The sequence below is a fragment of the Scophthalmus maximus genome, chromosome 3 (assembly GCF_022379125.1).
Source record: "Scophthalmus maximus strain ysfricsl-2021 chromosome 3, ASM2237912v1, whole genome shotgun sequence".
Classification (NCBI taxonomy): domain Eukaryota; kingdom Metazoa; phylum Chordata; class Actinopteri; order Pleuronectiformes; family Scophthalmidae; genus Scophthalmus; species Scophthalmus maximus.
The window spans coordinates 20,272,374-20,287,982 of NC_061517.1; the positions used below are offsets into that span (position 1 = coordinate 20,272,374).

At 43.9% G+C, this 15,609-nt stretch overlaps 1 protein-coding gene across 2 annotated transcripts in view; it reads left to right on the forward strand.

Moving 5' to 3' along the window:
- Nucleotides 1-15,609, forward strand: part of LOC118317107 (plexin-A1-like) — a 238,660-nt gene that overhangs the window by 26,361 nt on the left and 196,690 nt on the right. For both annotated transcript variants that reach the window (XM_035645565.2, XM_035645566.2), the window contains exon 2: nt 6,200-7,598. In XM_035645565.2, the coding sequence (XP_035501458.2) occupies nt 6,420-7,598 (1,179 nt within the window). In that variant the 5' untranslated portion in view covers nt 6,200-6,419. The remainder of the gene's footprint in view (nt 1-6,199; nt 7,599-15,609) is intronic.

A 15,609-nucleotide genomic window follows, 5' to 3' on the forward strand; every position in this document is an offset into this window, starting at 1 on the left:
AAATGACAAAATGCTGTAAAAAAAAACCATCGCCCTGTGTCAGTGGAGTCAAGGAAACCTGGTGTGCCTCGCTTCAAAAATACACGAAATTAAAAATCAATGCTCCGTTAGTGATTTTTCTGCCATAGCTCTCGCTCAATGATTAAAAAGAAAAGCATCCATGTTCTGACTGGCTCCATCGTGTAAAACCGCTCTGAGTTGACGACATCTAAAGGGCGTGTTGCACTCCATCAGCGGAACTCTCTCGGATCAAACGGACATATTTCCGGGGGCTTGTGTAAACAGAAAGTAGACGTTGCTGCGGAGACATTTATTGAGCTGTGGGCTGCAACTTGAGCCTCATTATTTTCAGCATATACTCGATAACATTTTGGCAAATCAGCACTATTAAAATTGTGCTGATTTAATTATTTGCAGTCCGCGATTGCAATGTGCGCAGACATCCACACACATGATTATTATATTATGATACCAGAAAATAATCTTAGAAATGTGAATATCCTCACAGCCTCTGTCGCAGCTCCGACATGCTGACCGCGCCGATACCTGAGCCGAATCAGCAGTTAAATGACAACGACCAACTTCCACTTTCTTTACATGCAACCTTCAGTTTGTGTATACATGTCTTTGTATATGTCATCGGGTTCCCCACCCTCTCCCCTCCTCTTCGTCCTTTCTGATCTGTCCGGTCTCTCCAAAGTCAGGAGAGAGGAGCGTGAGTCGACTGCAGTCTGCACCGTTAGCACTTGTCAATATTACGCCTTGCAGAAAATAGATCCCAAATAGTGAATTTCCTCACGCTCAAGTGAGCGTCCGCCTGCCTACCGCCGTTTCTCATATCTCCCCCACTGTCCTCGTTTGACATGCACTGCAACTTAAACTCTGTTACTGCAAGGAGTACGGAGTCCGAAAAAGTCAAATTGATCACATTACATTCCGTATGCCTGGTTCGAAGTGTCTACTTAGCTGCATCTAAGCAAATCATTTAGTGTGTTGACTTGGGCAGATTCCTATTCACCGCTTCAGCAGAGCTTTTTAAATTGACTTTCAAAATGTTGCCACGGCCATTAGCACTTCAATCTTTATAGGTGTTTGGATAAATAAAAGAACAAGAGAAGAAACAAATAGGTTAGATTATAGGTTCTATCTAAGGAATCTAGATGGTGACATGGCATCTGTATTTTCTCATGACTGCAACCATTTAGTAGTTTTTAAACCAAGATAGTTTCTGCTTCTAGCCATTACTGCTGTATTATGTGAAGTTTGTAATGATGACATGCAAATGATTTGGAGGTGAGAACTGTTGTCTTTGCACTGGTGAAAAAAAGAAAGAAAGTCTACATGAGGCATGTAGACGTTTGAAATGCGTACCTTGGTTTTCAATAGAAATCCTTGCTTCTTTGCTGTTGACACTAATTCTCACTAATTTAGCCTCCTTAAACAAATCATTTTGTATTTTATACCAAATAGGTAAACTATAGAAATCCAATGGAGAGCACAAATAATTTAGCCAAAGGTAAGTGTAACAAGAGCGTAGCTGGAATTTGGGGAGAGGGAGGTTAAAATATCAGCCCATTGGATGATAAAGTAGAATAAGTTGTAACTCGTTGGGAGATGACCTTCAAATGACCAACCAAAGGCGAGGCAGCTTTCCATTACAAAACACGAGGGATGCCAATGAAGTGCAAAAGGGATGGAAAAGGTGACATGGACCCAAACACCTTAATAGTTGGGAATAGTTGAATAATTCATAAATGCTTTCTGCTTGTCTTTTTTAAATTCCTTAATTTCCCCTACACTTTCATGTCGTGTTGTTGATATGAATAATCTAATTAATGACGTCCAGGCCCCAAGGTGACGTCTTCAGAGCTCTTATTTTAGCTGAAAATTTGTTCAAAAACACACAAAAAGGCCAGTTTACTGTCATACAGTAAACATTGAGGAACTACAAAAAAATGCCATTCATCTTGACCCCGGCCATAAAACTGTAAGCAAAATAGTTGCTGGAAAATTTGCTACAGTTATGCCAGACTCTGACTTTGAGATGATTTCTCCATGTAAACTGAACGCACTGGTTGGCAGGGCTGAACTTCTAATAAACTCGCACTTGTAAAATAGCTCGAACTTGTAGCATGAGCTGTAAAACCTCAGTGGTGTCATCAGCGGTTTGTGCTGCAGCAGCAGAGTGAACGTGCAGGTGGATGTACAACATATGAAAATGCAAACATCTTGGTTCACTTGCTTTGATTTAAAAGGTCACGATGCAGGTAAAAGTACCAAGTGGTTTAATTCCAGCTCATGCTCGCAACATTCTCTCTCCCTGCTGCATTTGTGTTTAAATTGGAAACGATATAAATGTAAATGTTTAGACCTCGGCCTTTGGTTTGTGCAGTAGGGCTTCATTTATATATGCTCTGTGTACTTCCAGTTTATGTATAGGCAAATGTTTGGACGTGTATCTGTGTGTTTGAGTTGTAAATAAGATTGAATAGCCTGCAGGATACACACACACACACACACACACACACACGCACATGCACACGCACACCGACAAACACACAACAGTGAGGCCAGCAGGCACGGATGTGAGCTCCATGTTAAAGAAGCGGTGTGTATAAATGTGTGTTTGGCCGAGGCCTGTGGCTGTGTGTGCAGTCCATGTGCCAACAGCAATAAATCAGGAGCGTGACGGACACGGGGGCCTCTACAGCTTCATGTGGTGGGGCAGGTGGGCTTCAGGCCCGGCCCCCCTCACAAGCACACACAGCCTCCCGTTCCACAACAGGTCATGTCCCAATATCAATAATTTTACATCAAATGTTTTAAATGCTAGCTTTTTAGTCATGCATTTAATTTAGCCCAATTCTGTTTTATGATCATGTTAAAGGCCTATCATTATTTTATTTCATCACTTATTTCTTTGTAAATTATCCTCCTCCTGTGCTGCTTTCCTTTGCCTTGATTGCAAAGCACTTTGACTCAACTCCTGTTGTCTTTAATGAGCTATATAAATAAATCTGACTAGACACGCACACACACACACACAAACACACACACACAGAAATAATTTAAGATCCTCTTGGATCAGACAATTATTTCCAAGTAGTAGTAGTAGTGACAGATAGTACGTTACAGTATATTACTTCAGAATGTTTTTGTGTCGCTATCTACTGTGGCACTAATACAGTGATATTTAAAGTAGTAAAAATGGAAAAAAAAATTGGTTTGAACCAATGCGCACCCACGCACCTACGCACGCACACACACAAACACAAACACACACACACACACTCCAGGTGATTTTCCACCCAATCATAATATTCTGTTATTTTCTTTCAGTGTGAATTTGTCTCCACAGTCACTTTTCTCACCGATTTCTTCATCCATAAATTCAACCCTTACCCCCTTTGATCTAATTCAGGCATTAAAGAAAGACTTTTGAATCAATAAGTTGTTTTTTTCGGCTCGAAGACATCCGCTTCTTTCCTCTCATCTCTTTTGTCCCAGTGTCCACGTGTGCTGCTCGGTTTTCACCTATTTATAGATTTTTATCAAACACATCAGACAAGGTTGGATGTAAAATGCTGCAAAAATAGCCGTTCTTAGCATTTGCTGTAGCAAGCACATGCTCAGTTTCTTCCTCTCATGTCTAGTGTGTATTGTGGCGGCTGGTGTTGATCTGTTGTGCAAGTGCACGGGTGGAGAATGAGAGAGTGTGTGTGTGTGTGTGTGTGTGTGTGTGTCAATTGTTAAGTCCTTAGGATCTGAACGGGTGTGTAAAAACGCTTTCAACCACTGTACGCGTATGTGCACATTGTGTGCGTGGGTGTGTGTGTCCAAGATGCCAACAGTGGCGGTATTGTCCTGACGGGCCCGGCAATAGCTCCGTCATCTGGGCCACTGTAATCATGGCTGAGCTGGAGATGAAAGACGCTATTGACGAGGAGTGAAGTGTCGGAGGGGGAGGTGGAGGTGGAGGGGGGTTGCATTGGAAGCGAGGAATGAGAGACGGCGGCAGTAACAGCAAGTTTGGACAGCGCCGTGTGTGGATATATGGCCGGATTGAAACGGTCCCAAAAGGAACAGCAGTCTTTTAAAACACAATTCAGAGTGCGAGGACATCACATATCCTGCAAGGTGACATCAGTAAATGTCCTATTTTAGACAGATTGGTAAAAAAAACAGACAACAGTACACCGAGGATGTGAATCCACAAACTGCTTTTCTCCTGTCACAAAGGTTGCGCCGCCAAGATCCACTGCCTTTGGCCAAACGGTTGAGCTGCACAAGCATTTGTGCAACGTTAAACCAAATAGTATCTCCCGTCCCTCCCAGTCTCAGCGTGCATCACAGTGCACATTGCACACATTCCGAGAAAACTTATCGGGCAGAGAGTACTTTTTTTGGATGATCACATTTGGTGTAGTCTCGCATATCCCGACCAAATCTCCACAGTGCTGCGTCAGCGCTGGAGAATGGTCAGGCTGCGTCCATTATCGTTCTGCTGTAGGAGAAAATAAGACTGCTCCGGCTTGTTTGTATTTCTTTAAACCAATCACAGGCGTCTTGGTTGGCGCTAAGTTCGGGATGCCGCGGCGTTTCCTCTGTAAAATGGTGTCTGGGGTAGGGATGCACCGAGACTGTGCTAAAATACTCGTACTCATAAAACTACTCTGATACTACAGCACCAGATACCACGACGGCGGCGTAGCGTCCTCTAGACTGTAGAGCAGGTCGGCGGAATTAAGCGGAGGGGGAGCAATGTCAGCAATTTGTAGCAAAAAACACACAAACCACAAAAATGAACAAAGCTGCCACTGATGATCATAATATTTCATGCTACCAGCACAAGCTATACATATAAAAATATAAACACATTAAAAGATGCGACTCCACAAATTCCAAAGGTATATTTCTTCTTTTCAAGGAGGGGCAAGTACTCATACTGGTACTCCCAACAGCAAGTAGCTAAATGTACGTATGTACTTGGTCTGAAAAAAAGTGGTATCGCTGCATCCCTAGTCGGGGGGGAGCATTTGCACGTCGGGAGGTGAGAACTGTCATTAAAATGGCCAATTGCCTGAAAAGAAAACTCCAAAAAGGCAGTGAAAGACGCATAGCATTCCATTATCAGATTGTAGGCCGCTAGATCGAAGGCAAAAACCTTTCTCCTTGGATTTTAAATACTCTGTCGAGAGAAGGTCTCTCTTAGGGGTTAACATCCATCATCTTCATCACACAACAACGATGGTATGGTGAGCGGCCGATGATTGAGTGCGTGGAGCAGTCATGTTGCTTTTGCACTATAACTTTCAAGACTTTACCTGTCCCCCAGCGCATTCCTGGGAAGGCCCCAGCCTTTTGGCTGAATGATAAACTGGATAAGCAGATATAGAAAATGGCTGGGTGGACGGATGGAAGGGAAAATGCAATAGATGGTCCATCTCCTTTTCTTTGTCCCTCAATCTTTTTCTCAGTTTCCGCTTATCTTTCCCTCCATCTCCACCGACTCTATATTGAACTAGTATGAAGCCAAATAGCTTTCACTTTTCTCGCTCTTACTGTCTCTCCTGTTTTATTGAGTCGAACCTGCTTTCTCCTCCTGTCCTTTCTTATTTTTTATTTTTTTCAGAAAAAGGGTGACTGTATTTCTCTCTGCTCTGTTGTAAATATGCTGTAAAAAACTCCCTGTTTGTAATTTATGGATGTTCATCACCCTATGTGTGTGTGTGTTTTGTGTATCTCCTTTCCCATATGCGTGTTTTATGCACATACTGTTTAGAAATACGTCTACACCTTTTCCTACCTTCACACACTTAGGTGTATATTGAGGTGCGTGTAAGTATTTCTGTGTGTATGTGCACTCTGTCTGCTGTATCTTTTAATACCGCCAGACAATCGATACGCATAGGAGCAATATTTGGCCCTGTCTTCTTTTAAAAGATGCACTCCGCAGAGTTGTGCGAGCCAAGAGTCGAGAAGTCAATAAAACAAAGCCGACGGTGCCCTCGTTTTTTGTTTTTTTTTTGGACCTCAGCGCTGAGGCATCTGAGTCTACGTCTGTGGGCGAATCATAAGTTTCTTGTCATTTCGATACAAACAAATGTATCCTCTTTGTCAGATCTCTGGAAGTGCAGAAAACAAGTCCACGATATTGACATTTGTGTTTGCTAAGATTCTTTCTGTTTCTCTTTCTCAGGGCTGGTAGCAGTCGAGGCTGAGGATCAGGGGATGAGGTTGTAAAAACAACAGTCGAGAAAAGGACAAAAAAAAGGAAGAGGAAGTCGACTGTTTGGAAACCCTTCTTTTGTATCATTGTACCCTGCGGTCCTACAAGGCACCGACTGACCCTGCCGCGGATTACACAGTCGAAAATACACCAACACCCACACGTCCACACCTACCATCCCCTCACTGCCATGTCCTCCCACCTGAACCCACCCCTCCTCTTCCTCCCAGTCTTCTCACTGCTCCTCTCCCTTCCCATGCCCTCCACTCTCACGTCCCCCTCCTCCTTCTCCCCCCTCCTCTCCTTCTCCCCACCCGAGGGAGGTCTCACACACTTGGTGGTCCACAACAAAACTGGCGAGGTCTACCTGGGCGCTGTCAACTGGATCTACAAGCTGTCCAGCAACCTCACCAAGCTGCGAAACCATGTCACCGGCCCTGTGACAGACAACCCTCGCTGTTACCCTCCGCCCGGTGTCCAGTCCTGCCCCCACGAGTTGGTGCAAACCTCCAATGTCAATAAACTTCTGCTCCTTGATGCTGCCCATAACCGCCTGATTGCCTGTGGGAGCACTTCCCAGGGAATTTGCCAGTTCCTGCGTCTGGATGACTTGTTCAAGCTCGGTGAGCCCCACCATCGCAAAGAGCATTACCTATCCAGCGTTGCTGAAGCAGGCACCATGTCGGGCGTCGTGATCTCTCCGGATATTTTTGGCGAAGGTGGAAAACTGTTTGTCGGCACGCCCATCGACGGCAAATCTGAGTACTTCCCAACGCTGTCCAGCCGCAAGTTAATGTCGAATGAGGAGAATGCAGACATGTTCAGCTTTGTGTACCAGGATGAGTTTGTTTCCTCGCAGCTCAAGATTCCCTCAGACACGCTCTCCAAGTTCCCAGCATTTGACATCTACTACATCTATGGCTTCAACAGTGAGCAGTTTGTCTATTATCTCACCTTACAGCTTGACACGCAGCTCACCTCGCCCGACGCCAGCAGCGAGCAGTTCTTCACCTCTAAAATTGTTCGCCTGTGCGTTGACGATCCCAAGTTCTACTCCTACGTTGAGTTCCCCATCGGATGCACCAAGGACGGCGTGGAATACCGCTTGGTTCAGGATGCTTATTTAGCCCGGCCGGGGACCCGCTTGGCACGTGCGCTCGGTATCCAGGAGCACGAAGAAGTTCTGTTCACCGTGTTCGCCCAGGGTCAGAAGAACAGGGCCAAACCGCCTAAGGAGTCGGCTTTGTGTCTATTCACAATGAGGCGGATAAAGGAGAAGATTAAAGAGAGGATTCAGTCGTGCTACAGAGGAGAAGGGAAACTCTCCCTGCCATGGCTTCTCAATAAGGAGCTGGCCTGCATCAACTCGGTGAGTGTTTAAGACAATAGCTCCCCTTTGAATTTTGTGGTCATCGTAAGATGTGCTGGGCGGCATGACGGTGCAGCGGTTACCAGTATTGCTTTACAACATGAAGGTTCTGGGTTTAAATCCGGTGGCCTTTCTGAGTGAAGGTCGCAAATTCACCCTGTGTCTGCGTGGGTTTCCTCTGGTTGTTCCGGCTTCCTCCCACTGTCCAAAGACATGTACCTTAAGAGTACTGGAGACTCTAAATCGCCCTGATGAGTGTGAATGGTCGTTTGTCTCCACGTTAGCCCTGTGATAGATTAGCCATACGTCCAAGGCGTATCCTGTTTCTTGTCCTCTGTCAGCAGAGATGGGTTCCTGCCCCCCCATGCTGATTGTTGTTGATTGTTTGCAGTTGTGAACACAGAGTAGGTCATTTCAAATCACTTCACATTTTCAAGTGCAGCTTTTTAGTTCCTGAAATAAGAAGTGTTAGTTTGAGTTTTTTGTGTGGCTTCAGCGGAATTGCAGTTGGACCACCTGCCTTGACCTTGCACCTTGCCAAAAGCATTTTAGTGGTCGTGGGTTTAGGGCGTGTTAAAACCAAGCATGTCTGGAAAGCATTTACTTTTTTTATTCAGTTTGCCTGTGTAGGTGAAAATGCAGACTACTCTTTGGTCCTTAGCGACCAGCTTGGCAACTTCTCAGAAGCGAGAACAGAATCAAAGCCAAACGGACGAAAAAGTCCAACTGTAGCCTAATGTTTGAAGTAAATTTCCAGTAACTGAATACATTTCACCCTCATATACTCTCACTGCCACACTACACCCAAAGTCAAAATCTCCACCCTGGCAGCGTGGCGAATCATCAAATGCTGCGTATGCGTCCATTTGACTGTCCCTGGTTAACCTATTAGTGGAAAGTATGAATCCTTTCACATTCTCAAATGCAACAAAGTAATATTTTCCACTCCGGTTAGGGCCAAAGCAACCAGAGTGTAGGTGGGATTGCACATTTCATGCCACATAAACGCTGTCGCTGTGGCTTTTCCAATCCTGCGTTAAAGCTACTAGGGGCGGCAACTGCAAAACAATCACAACGATCTTCTTAAGAGAAGAGAGAAGCTTTATTTATTCTTAGAGTTTGAGTGGAAAGATGCATTTTTGCATAGTTATATCAAGATATGGTTCATTTCTAGCAGCTAACTACAATACATTACCTTGTGTTTTTTAACGCCTAATCCTTAATCCTTAATTTTCTGTGCTTAGCTCCCAAAAAGGCTCCATAAGACTATTGGTTGTTAGTATTGATCCCAACATACATTGTGGTGGGATTTGATGATGAACCTACCAGATGGGAACAAAAGGAATGCACTTGTGACTGTCAAGCACTGCAGGAAGACATCTCTTCTGACACTGGGAGGGGCTCGAGGGAGGATCACATTTTTCGCATTGCGAATTAAAGTTAATGTTGTTAATATGTCTGCGCTGTGGAATGAGACGTGTTCCTCCAGTCTGAGGAGAGGACATCTGTCTCTCCGAGCTCCCGTCTGTTTTTCGTAGGAATAACGTTACGAGGGACCAAAGGAACTGAAAGAACAGGTTGTGGAAAGATTGTCTTTTTCCTCACAGAGGAGCTGGCCCAAGGGTTTGCCTGAGACATTAATTGTGTGCATATGTGTGTTTCACCTGTTCCTGTCACCCACATGTCTCGCTCACACGCGCACACGCACACACATATACATAAAGCCCTGTATCCTCATGAATAATTCACCTGGCCTCACCTTCTGTTATTCACTTGGTGTTTCATTACAACCTGCCATAAATCTCTGGACTGCTCTCCACCTCTCTGTCTCCATGTCTCCCTACGATTCCATCTTCCTTTTCTCTTCCGTGTCTTTCACTCCAACCCCATCATTTCCATAAAGGTTTTTCATTTTGCCAACCCCGTTGTCCCTCTGCTTCTCCTTTTATCTTCATTTCCTCTCCACTGCTTCTCTCTAGTCCTTACCGACTCCTCTCCTGACCTTTTAGTCTTTCATTCTTAACCTTCAACCTCCTTTATTTTCACACTCTTGCTTATTTTCCCACCGCTTTTTTCCCTCTCTCTCTCTAGTCCGCCTCACTTAAGCATGTGCTCTTTCACCATCCATCTCTGCCCTCGCCTTGCCTTTTCACTGAGTGATGAGGTATAAAGTCACTCAGCGTGTGAAGCCAGCGCCCCGGATGTGATCTGGAAATACAATGTGGAGACAACAGGCAATGCAATGAGAGAGGGAAAAAAAGGGCCGGTAGCGGAGCGATCAGGAATGAGCCGTGATGTATGACCATGACATTTTCAACACACGTACGTGGTCCACAGAGGATGAATCCTACCTCAGCTGGAAATGTCTTTGAATCGTGGTCTTCAGCTTAATGTCTCTGCAAATGTTCCTCTCGGGATCAATTTTATTCACTAGCACCATCACCAGGTCACAATTTTGATTTGTCCAATGGGCTTTTTTGGATGACACGCCCATCAGCTTTAGCTGAAGGAATTAGCAAACGGTGCATGCCAAACAAACCAAACAATTGTGCCATTGTTTACATGGTAAACATTATTAACTGCTGATCATTAGTCTGATAGCATTGCCATTGTGCTCATGTTGGAATGCCGGCATTAAAATTTGGCTCAAATCACTGCTTTGCTCATTATTCTCAGTCCATTAAAAATGACTAATGGTGAGTTCAAAGTAAATTCAAAATGAGTTTTGGCCTCCCCACAAGTTCTGCTGAGTTGAGTGACTGGGAACAAGTGAACTAAATGCACAAGGCAGTTCATGCTATAGTGGTAACCTCAGTTGACGGATATAGAACTTACCCAGTAGTCCTACTGTTTCGATGACTTTTCTTGAAGCTCTGTGTCTACAGAAAGTGCGTCGCCCAACTGCCGTTGCCCACACATGGCTAAAATATGTTTTTCTTCAGTTCTGAATCGCTGAGACATTCGGAAAAATTCAACTTCTCCCCTGAAATACAGCATTTTCCAAACCTAATTTAATAGTGATGGGAGATGGACCAGTCCGTCAATGTCCATTTGCTCATTAGCGGTGGAAATGTAGCCGCAGCTGTTAAAGGATAATCACTCTCATCACTTGTCCACTCACCTTGAACTACCAAATGTAAGAAAGGGTTTGCAATTAGTGGAAAAAATGTAATACTGTTCACTTGCATGCATGGATAAAAGGTCACTGCCTGTGTTCAGCAGGAAAACAACATGTCTTTTCAATTAAAGGAAGCACACTCTGCATGTTATTCCAACAGTTGCTAATTCAATTTTTTGCCTTTAAAAGCGTCCACGCAAGACAGTAACAACATTACACCCTCTGTCACGAGCTCACTGGTGCTGTGCGAGCACCGTGTGGCCTTGTAGTCGAGAAGTCTACTGTATATGCATGCAATTATGCTAATGAGCGTACAGTTACATGATTGTCCTTCATGGCCATCTGTCGCTCTGCCTACAATCGATCAAGGTCGTGTCAGCGGCGCGCTCGCTCTGGGACGTCGGCGTGATGAATTCATCATCTCCCCGTACGGACATGTTCAATGTTTCCTGACGAGAGCGGCGACAGCTCGTTGCCTCTGTGCTAGTGTCATGTGGAACCGTTCATACCGGCTCATTTCAGGAGACAAGGTCGGGTCAGTCAGTCAACACTCAGACACTCCTCTCTCACCTGGAAGCTATCAAACTCCATCACGGTGTACGGCACTCGAGAAGATGGTTTCATTAAAAAAAACTGCCCTGTGAAGCACTACTTGAAATGTTTATTGTTGTAAAAAAATATATCAATCTTTCCACCTTCATGACAAATGATGAAACAATTCCCACGTTTATATGGTAATGAATTATCAATGACAACTTGCATCGGGATTATAGCTACTAAAAGGAACAACTTCATGGTCACAATTCCACACCTGTCTAAAAAGTCAAATTTCAAGTTTCTTGTTATTGCTGAAGTAGTTTAAATTTTATGAATGGAAGAGGAATTAATTTGTACGTTACAGTCCTTGAGCGTCTATTCAATGTCATCCATGCCATGACTTGATGTTTGGCACTCCGGTGGATTGTGTGAGGAGGAATGGGATAACAGAAGAGATGGACAGAAGGATGGAAGGAAGTCAAACATTATCTCTAAGATCTGCTTAACGTCCAAGGAAGCTGCTCTTACATTGATTGATGCAGTTGTCAAATATTGCACCTCTTCTCAGATTAAGTTTGTGAAATGGGAGTACACACACTGTCTTTGGGATCACCCTGATTTGATCTTTCCAGTGGCAGCAGTGACTCCAGTAAGATGTTGCCTCATAATCATCTGATTTAGACATTTGCCTCAGGTAGTCCAAGGTTGCAGTACAAGCAGGAACCAATGCAGCATCATTGACTGTGGTGCAGATGATTCACAATGTAAAGACATGAGACTTGGGGTTCAGGTGTAGCCTACGGCCGAGAAATAAAGCATGAAACCCCCCCAAACAGCTGGCAGTTAATCCAGGTAAATGTAGCTGGGTCTGCAGCCAACATCCAAATGAAATCAAGTTTCCATTTCCATTGCCAACATTTGCACATTTCTACACACATCCTCCAATTAAGTAATGAAGAACTGACGGCAAACATCTCTCCTCGCATTTCTCCACGCTGTCTGCGGGGCAGCAGGTCAGATTTATATACAGCACCTGATACTCTGGCAGCTGACATGGAGGATTTTCTCTTGGACTGGAAAACAAACAAAACACTTTGTGCCCGACCAAACGCAAAAAGAAAGTTTTAGGTAAAGGCACCTTTGAGGGCACGTGGCAACGATGAGTTTATTTCAAGTCACACTTGTGCGAGATGGGTCAAGTGTAATTTCGGTTGCATTCTGCTTGAGAATGTCTCAATCTGAGGTTTGCCAGATTGTGCCACGACCGAGGAGAATTGTGGAGCGACTATGTAAATATAAAAATATGTTTTGAGTATGTAGAGCAGTGGACAGTGCAGACAGCCCATTGCATCAAAGCTCACACAGTTCTTTTTTGTTAATCCGTCGTTTCGGTGTGTCATGCCAAGCAGTCTATTCTGTGTCATTTCACGTGTGGCTTGCCGCAGCAGACGCATTGTGAGAATTGCCAGACATTTCTGACACAGACAGAATCTCGCCGGAGGTCTTTGGTAGCCAAAGCTGCAACTCAGACGTCGGAGGACGTGCCAGTGTGATCGAGGGCAGATTTTGTGTCCAAATGTTGTATCACTTTCTGCCCAGTCATATCTATAAAAACAGTTAATAAAAGACTTAATGTCAGACCTCGTGCTGAACTAAGACACATTAATACCTGGCTGAGTTACATTTCTGATGAGTCATTCCTCTTGAAGCTTGTTGGCATTTGCTTGCAGTGTCTTAAGGTCATAGGTCCTTATCAAACATACTACTTTGATAAGGACCTAATTAAACAGCTACAAACATTCAAACCCTGTTATGTTTAAAAGTAAAATTAAAAATCCCTTATTTTCCATATGGTTGTGCAAGTGTTGCAGTCACTCCTTCTTTCATTCATACATTGTAAATCCTTGTGTCAACATCACTTTCAAAAATGATAATGTGACGGATAGATAGTCAATAGATCTTAGACGCACAAATAGTGTTTGCCGCCCATCCCGTGCAATGTGATCCTGTTAGGGGTTCCCAATAATTTTCAGTTCGGGCGAACGTTTTCATCCGACAGATCTTCGCTTCGGTGGGTGCGGCTCGTGCTGCAGGTCTCTCTCCCCGTGCATCTCTTCGGTCCACTCATTATAAGGGAGGCCAGTGTTGGTCTGGTGGGAGTTTAAACGGAGTGGCGGTGGGTGACCTTCGCTGGCTGCGGGCTGCCGTCCAGCTCTACAGCTCTGTAAGCAGGCCGACCCAGCAACGCTACAGCCTCAGCATGACTAATGAGACTGATTCAGGCAGAGAGAGAGAGATACTATCCTCTGTGTGTATACATGTGTGAGTTAAGGACTCACCTTATCTCCCTTTTCCCCCTCTCTCCTCTCATTGGATGCTCATTCGTGTGTGTGTGTGTGTGTGTGTGTGTGCATGCGCGGGCCCACCTCTTATCCTGGCCTCCGAAGAAGAGAGACCAAACAATGGTGAAAACAAACAGAGGGAAATGGGCTGATGATAAACTCCGTGTGTATGTGCGCGCACGTGTGCGTGTGTGTGTGCTCGTGAGTGCACATAAGTCCGCATTGTCTGCAAAAACAGCCAGGTGGATGTTGGAGGGAAAACTGCTTGCAATAACATATTGCAAGAAGTCTTCTCTATTGCTATTGCTCTCTCTCTCTCTCTCTCTCTCTCTGTCCCTACCTCATTTTACCCCCCCTCGCTGTCTTTTCTCTCCCTGTCTTGCTCGCTCTGCGTCTGTTTTTCTCAGAGCATAATAGTGTTTATTAATATTTATCAGTGGTGATCACTGCTGGCCAGGATTATAGTCTATTTTGGTGGCATTTTATATTCTTTCTTCCAGGCGGGTGGTGACTACGCTGTCTGTGTGTGTGTGTGTGTGTGTGTGTGTGTGTGTGTGTGTGTGTGTGTGTGTGTGTGTGTTTGTGTGTGTGTGTGTGTGTGTGTGTGTGTGTGTGTGTGTGTGTGTGTGTCCATTTCCATCATTCTCTCTCTATCTCTCTATTGTATCTTCAGGCTCATTACCGTTAGCCTGTGCCTGGGCGGATGGATCACCCACATTGCATCACGCTTTAGACCTGCTGCGTGGCTCTAACGGCTGCATTTACATCATGCTCGCTGATGTTTCCTCAATATGTGATGCAGAAAAAAAGTTATCTTTAATGAGTTGATGCATGTTACCACCATACCGGGTTTGCAGTGACCTAGATAATGGTTATATGTTAGTATATTACTGTTTCCAAAAGCTAAATTATAGGTACATAAAAACTATACAGCGACTCCAAAAGAGCATTGCTCTATTAAGTGCACAATTATGCGCAACTCTTATGTGCACAACTCCAGTGTGTAAGCGGCATACTGTTGGAAAGCTATGAACATTGTGATTCAATTAATGAATACTATTTCAAGATACAACCATCGCAGGTGCAATCTACACCTTTGTCAGACCACTAACGATTACACAATTGTTGCAACTCACCGATGAAGTCTCCTGGTAGTTGTCCAATCGCTAAAACATTGGTTAAAATCCAGTTGAACCAATACATTGATGCACTTATACCATAACAGATTATTATATCCAGAAATACACTGGGTCCAGTGTTAAAATTACCCAGCACACTTGCCTAATTTTCCAGGTATTCTGAGTCCTAACAAAACATGAATACATCAAAATCAGTGATTTTCATGAGCTCAATTTTGGAAAAATGTACTAAATGCAGTGCAGAGTTTACAGCCCATGTAAGTTTGTTCACGATTGCTGAGGCTCATGGCAATCATACTTTTCAAAATCATTTCCTACAGCAACAGACACTTTTATTCAGAAAAACCGCAATGGGATAATGACAACTAACAATGTTATCTTGTCAAACAGGCTAACATCACATAATATTTAGCCTCGCATTCGATTGAATTTAATATATTTAATCAGCTTTTTTATCTTAGGCCATTTATACCAAACACACCGCATCAAACAGTAAAACAGTACATCAGTCCTTGGCTGTAAACAACTTTACATGAAGCAGTATTATCTTTATTCTTTTTTCTTTTCCCAGTAAGGTGCAGCAGAACAAGACACACCGACGCATTTCCATTTCAAATTACAAATTCTATCACCTTTTCAACCTTGTAAAAACAATTGCCTACTATTGTGCTGACACAATTTGTATTCATTTCAATTTAAATGCGTGTTTCAGGGCACCTTATGAATGTCCAAAATTAATAACAGTGTGATGAGAGTGGTGACATTTAACCTATTTAGAAGGAAAAAATATCCAATCATCTGAAAAAATCTTTAAATACAGTTTCATCTAATTCAACTTTCAGTCTAATCAATTTGCAAATCAATGCTGGTGTTAA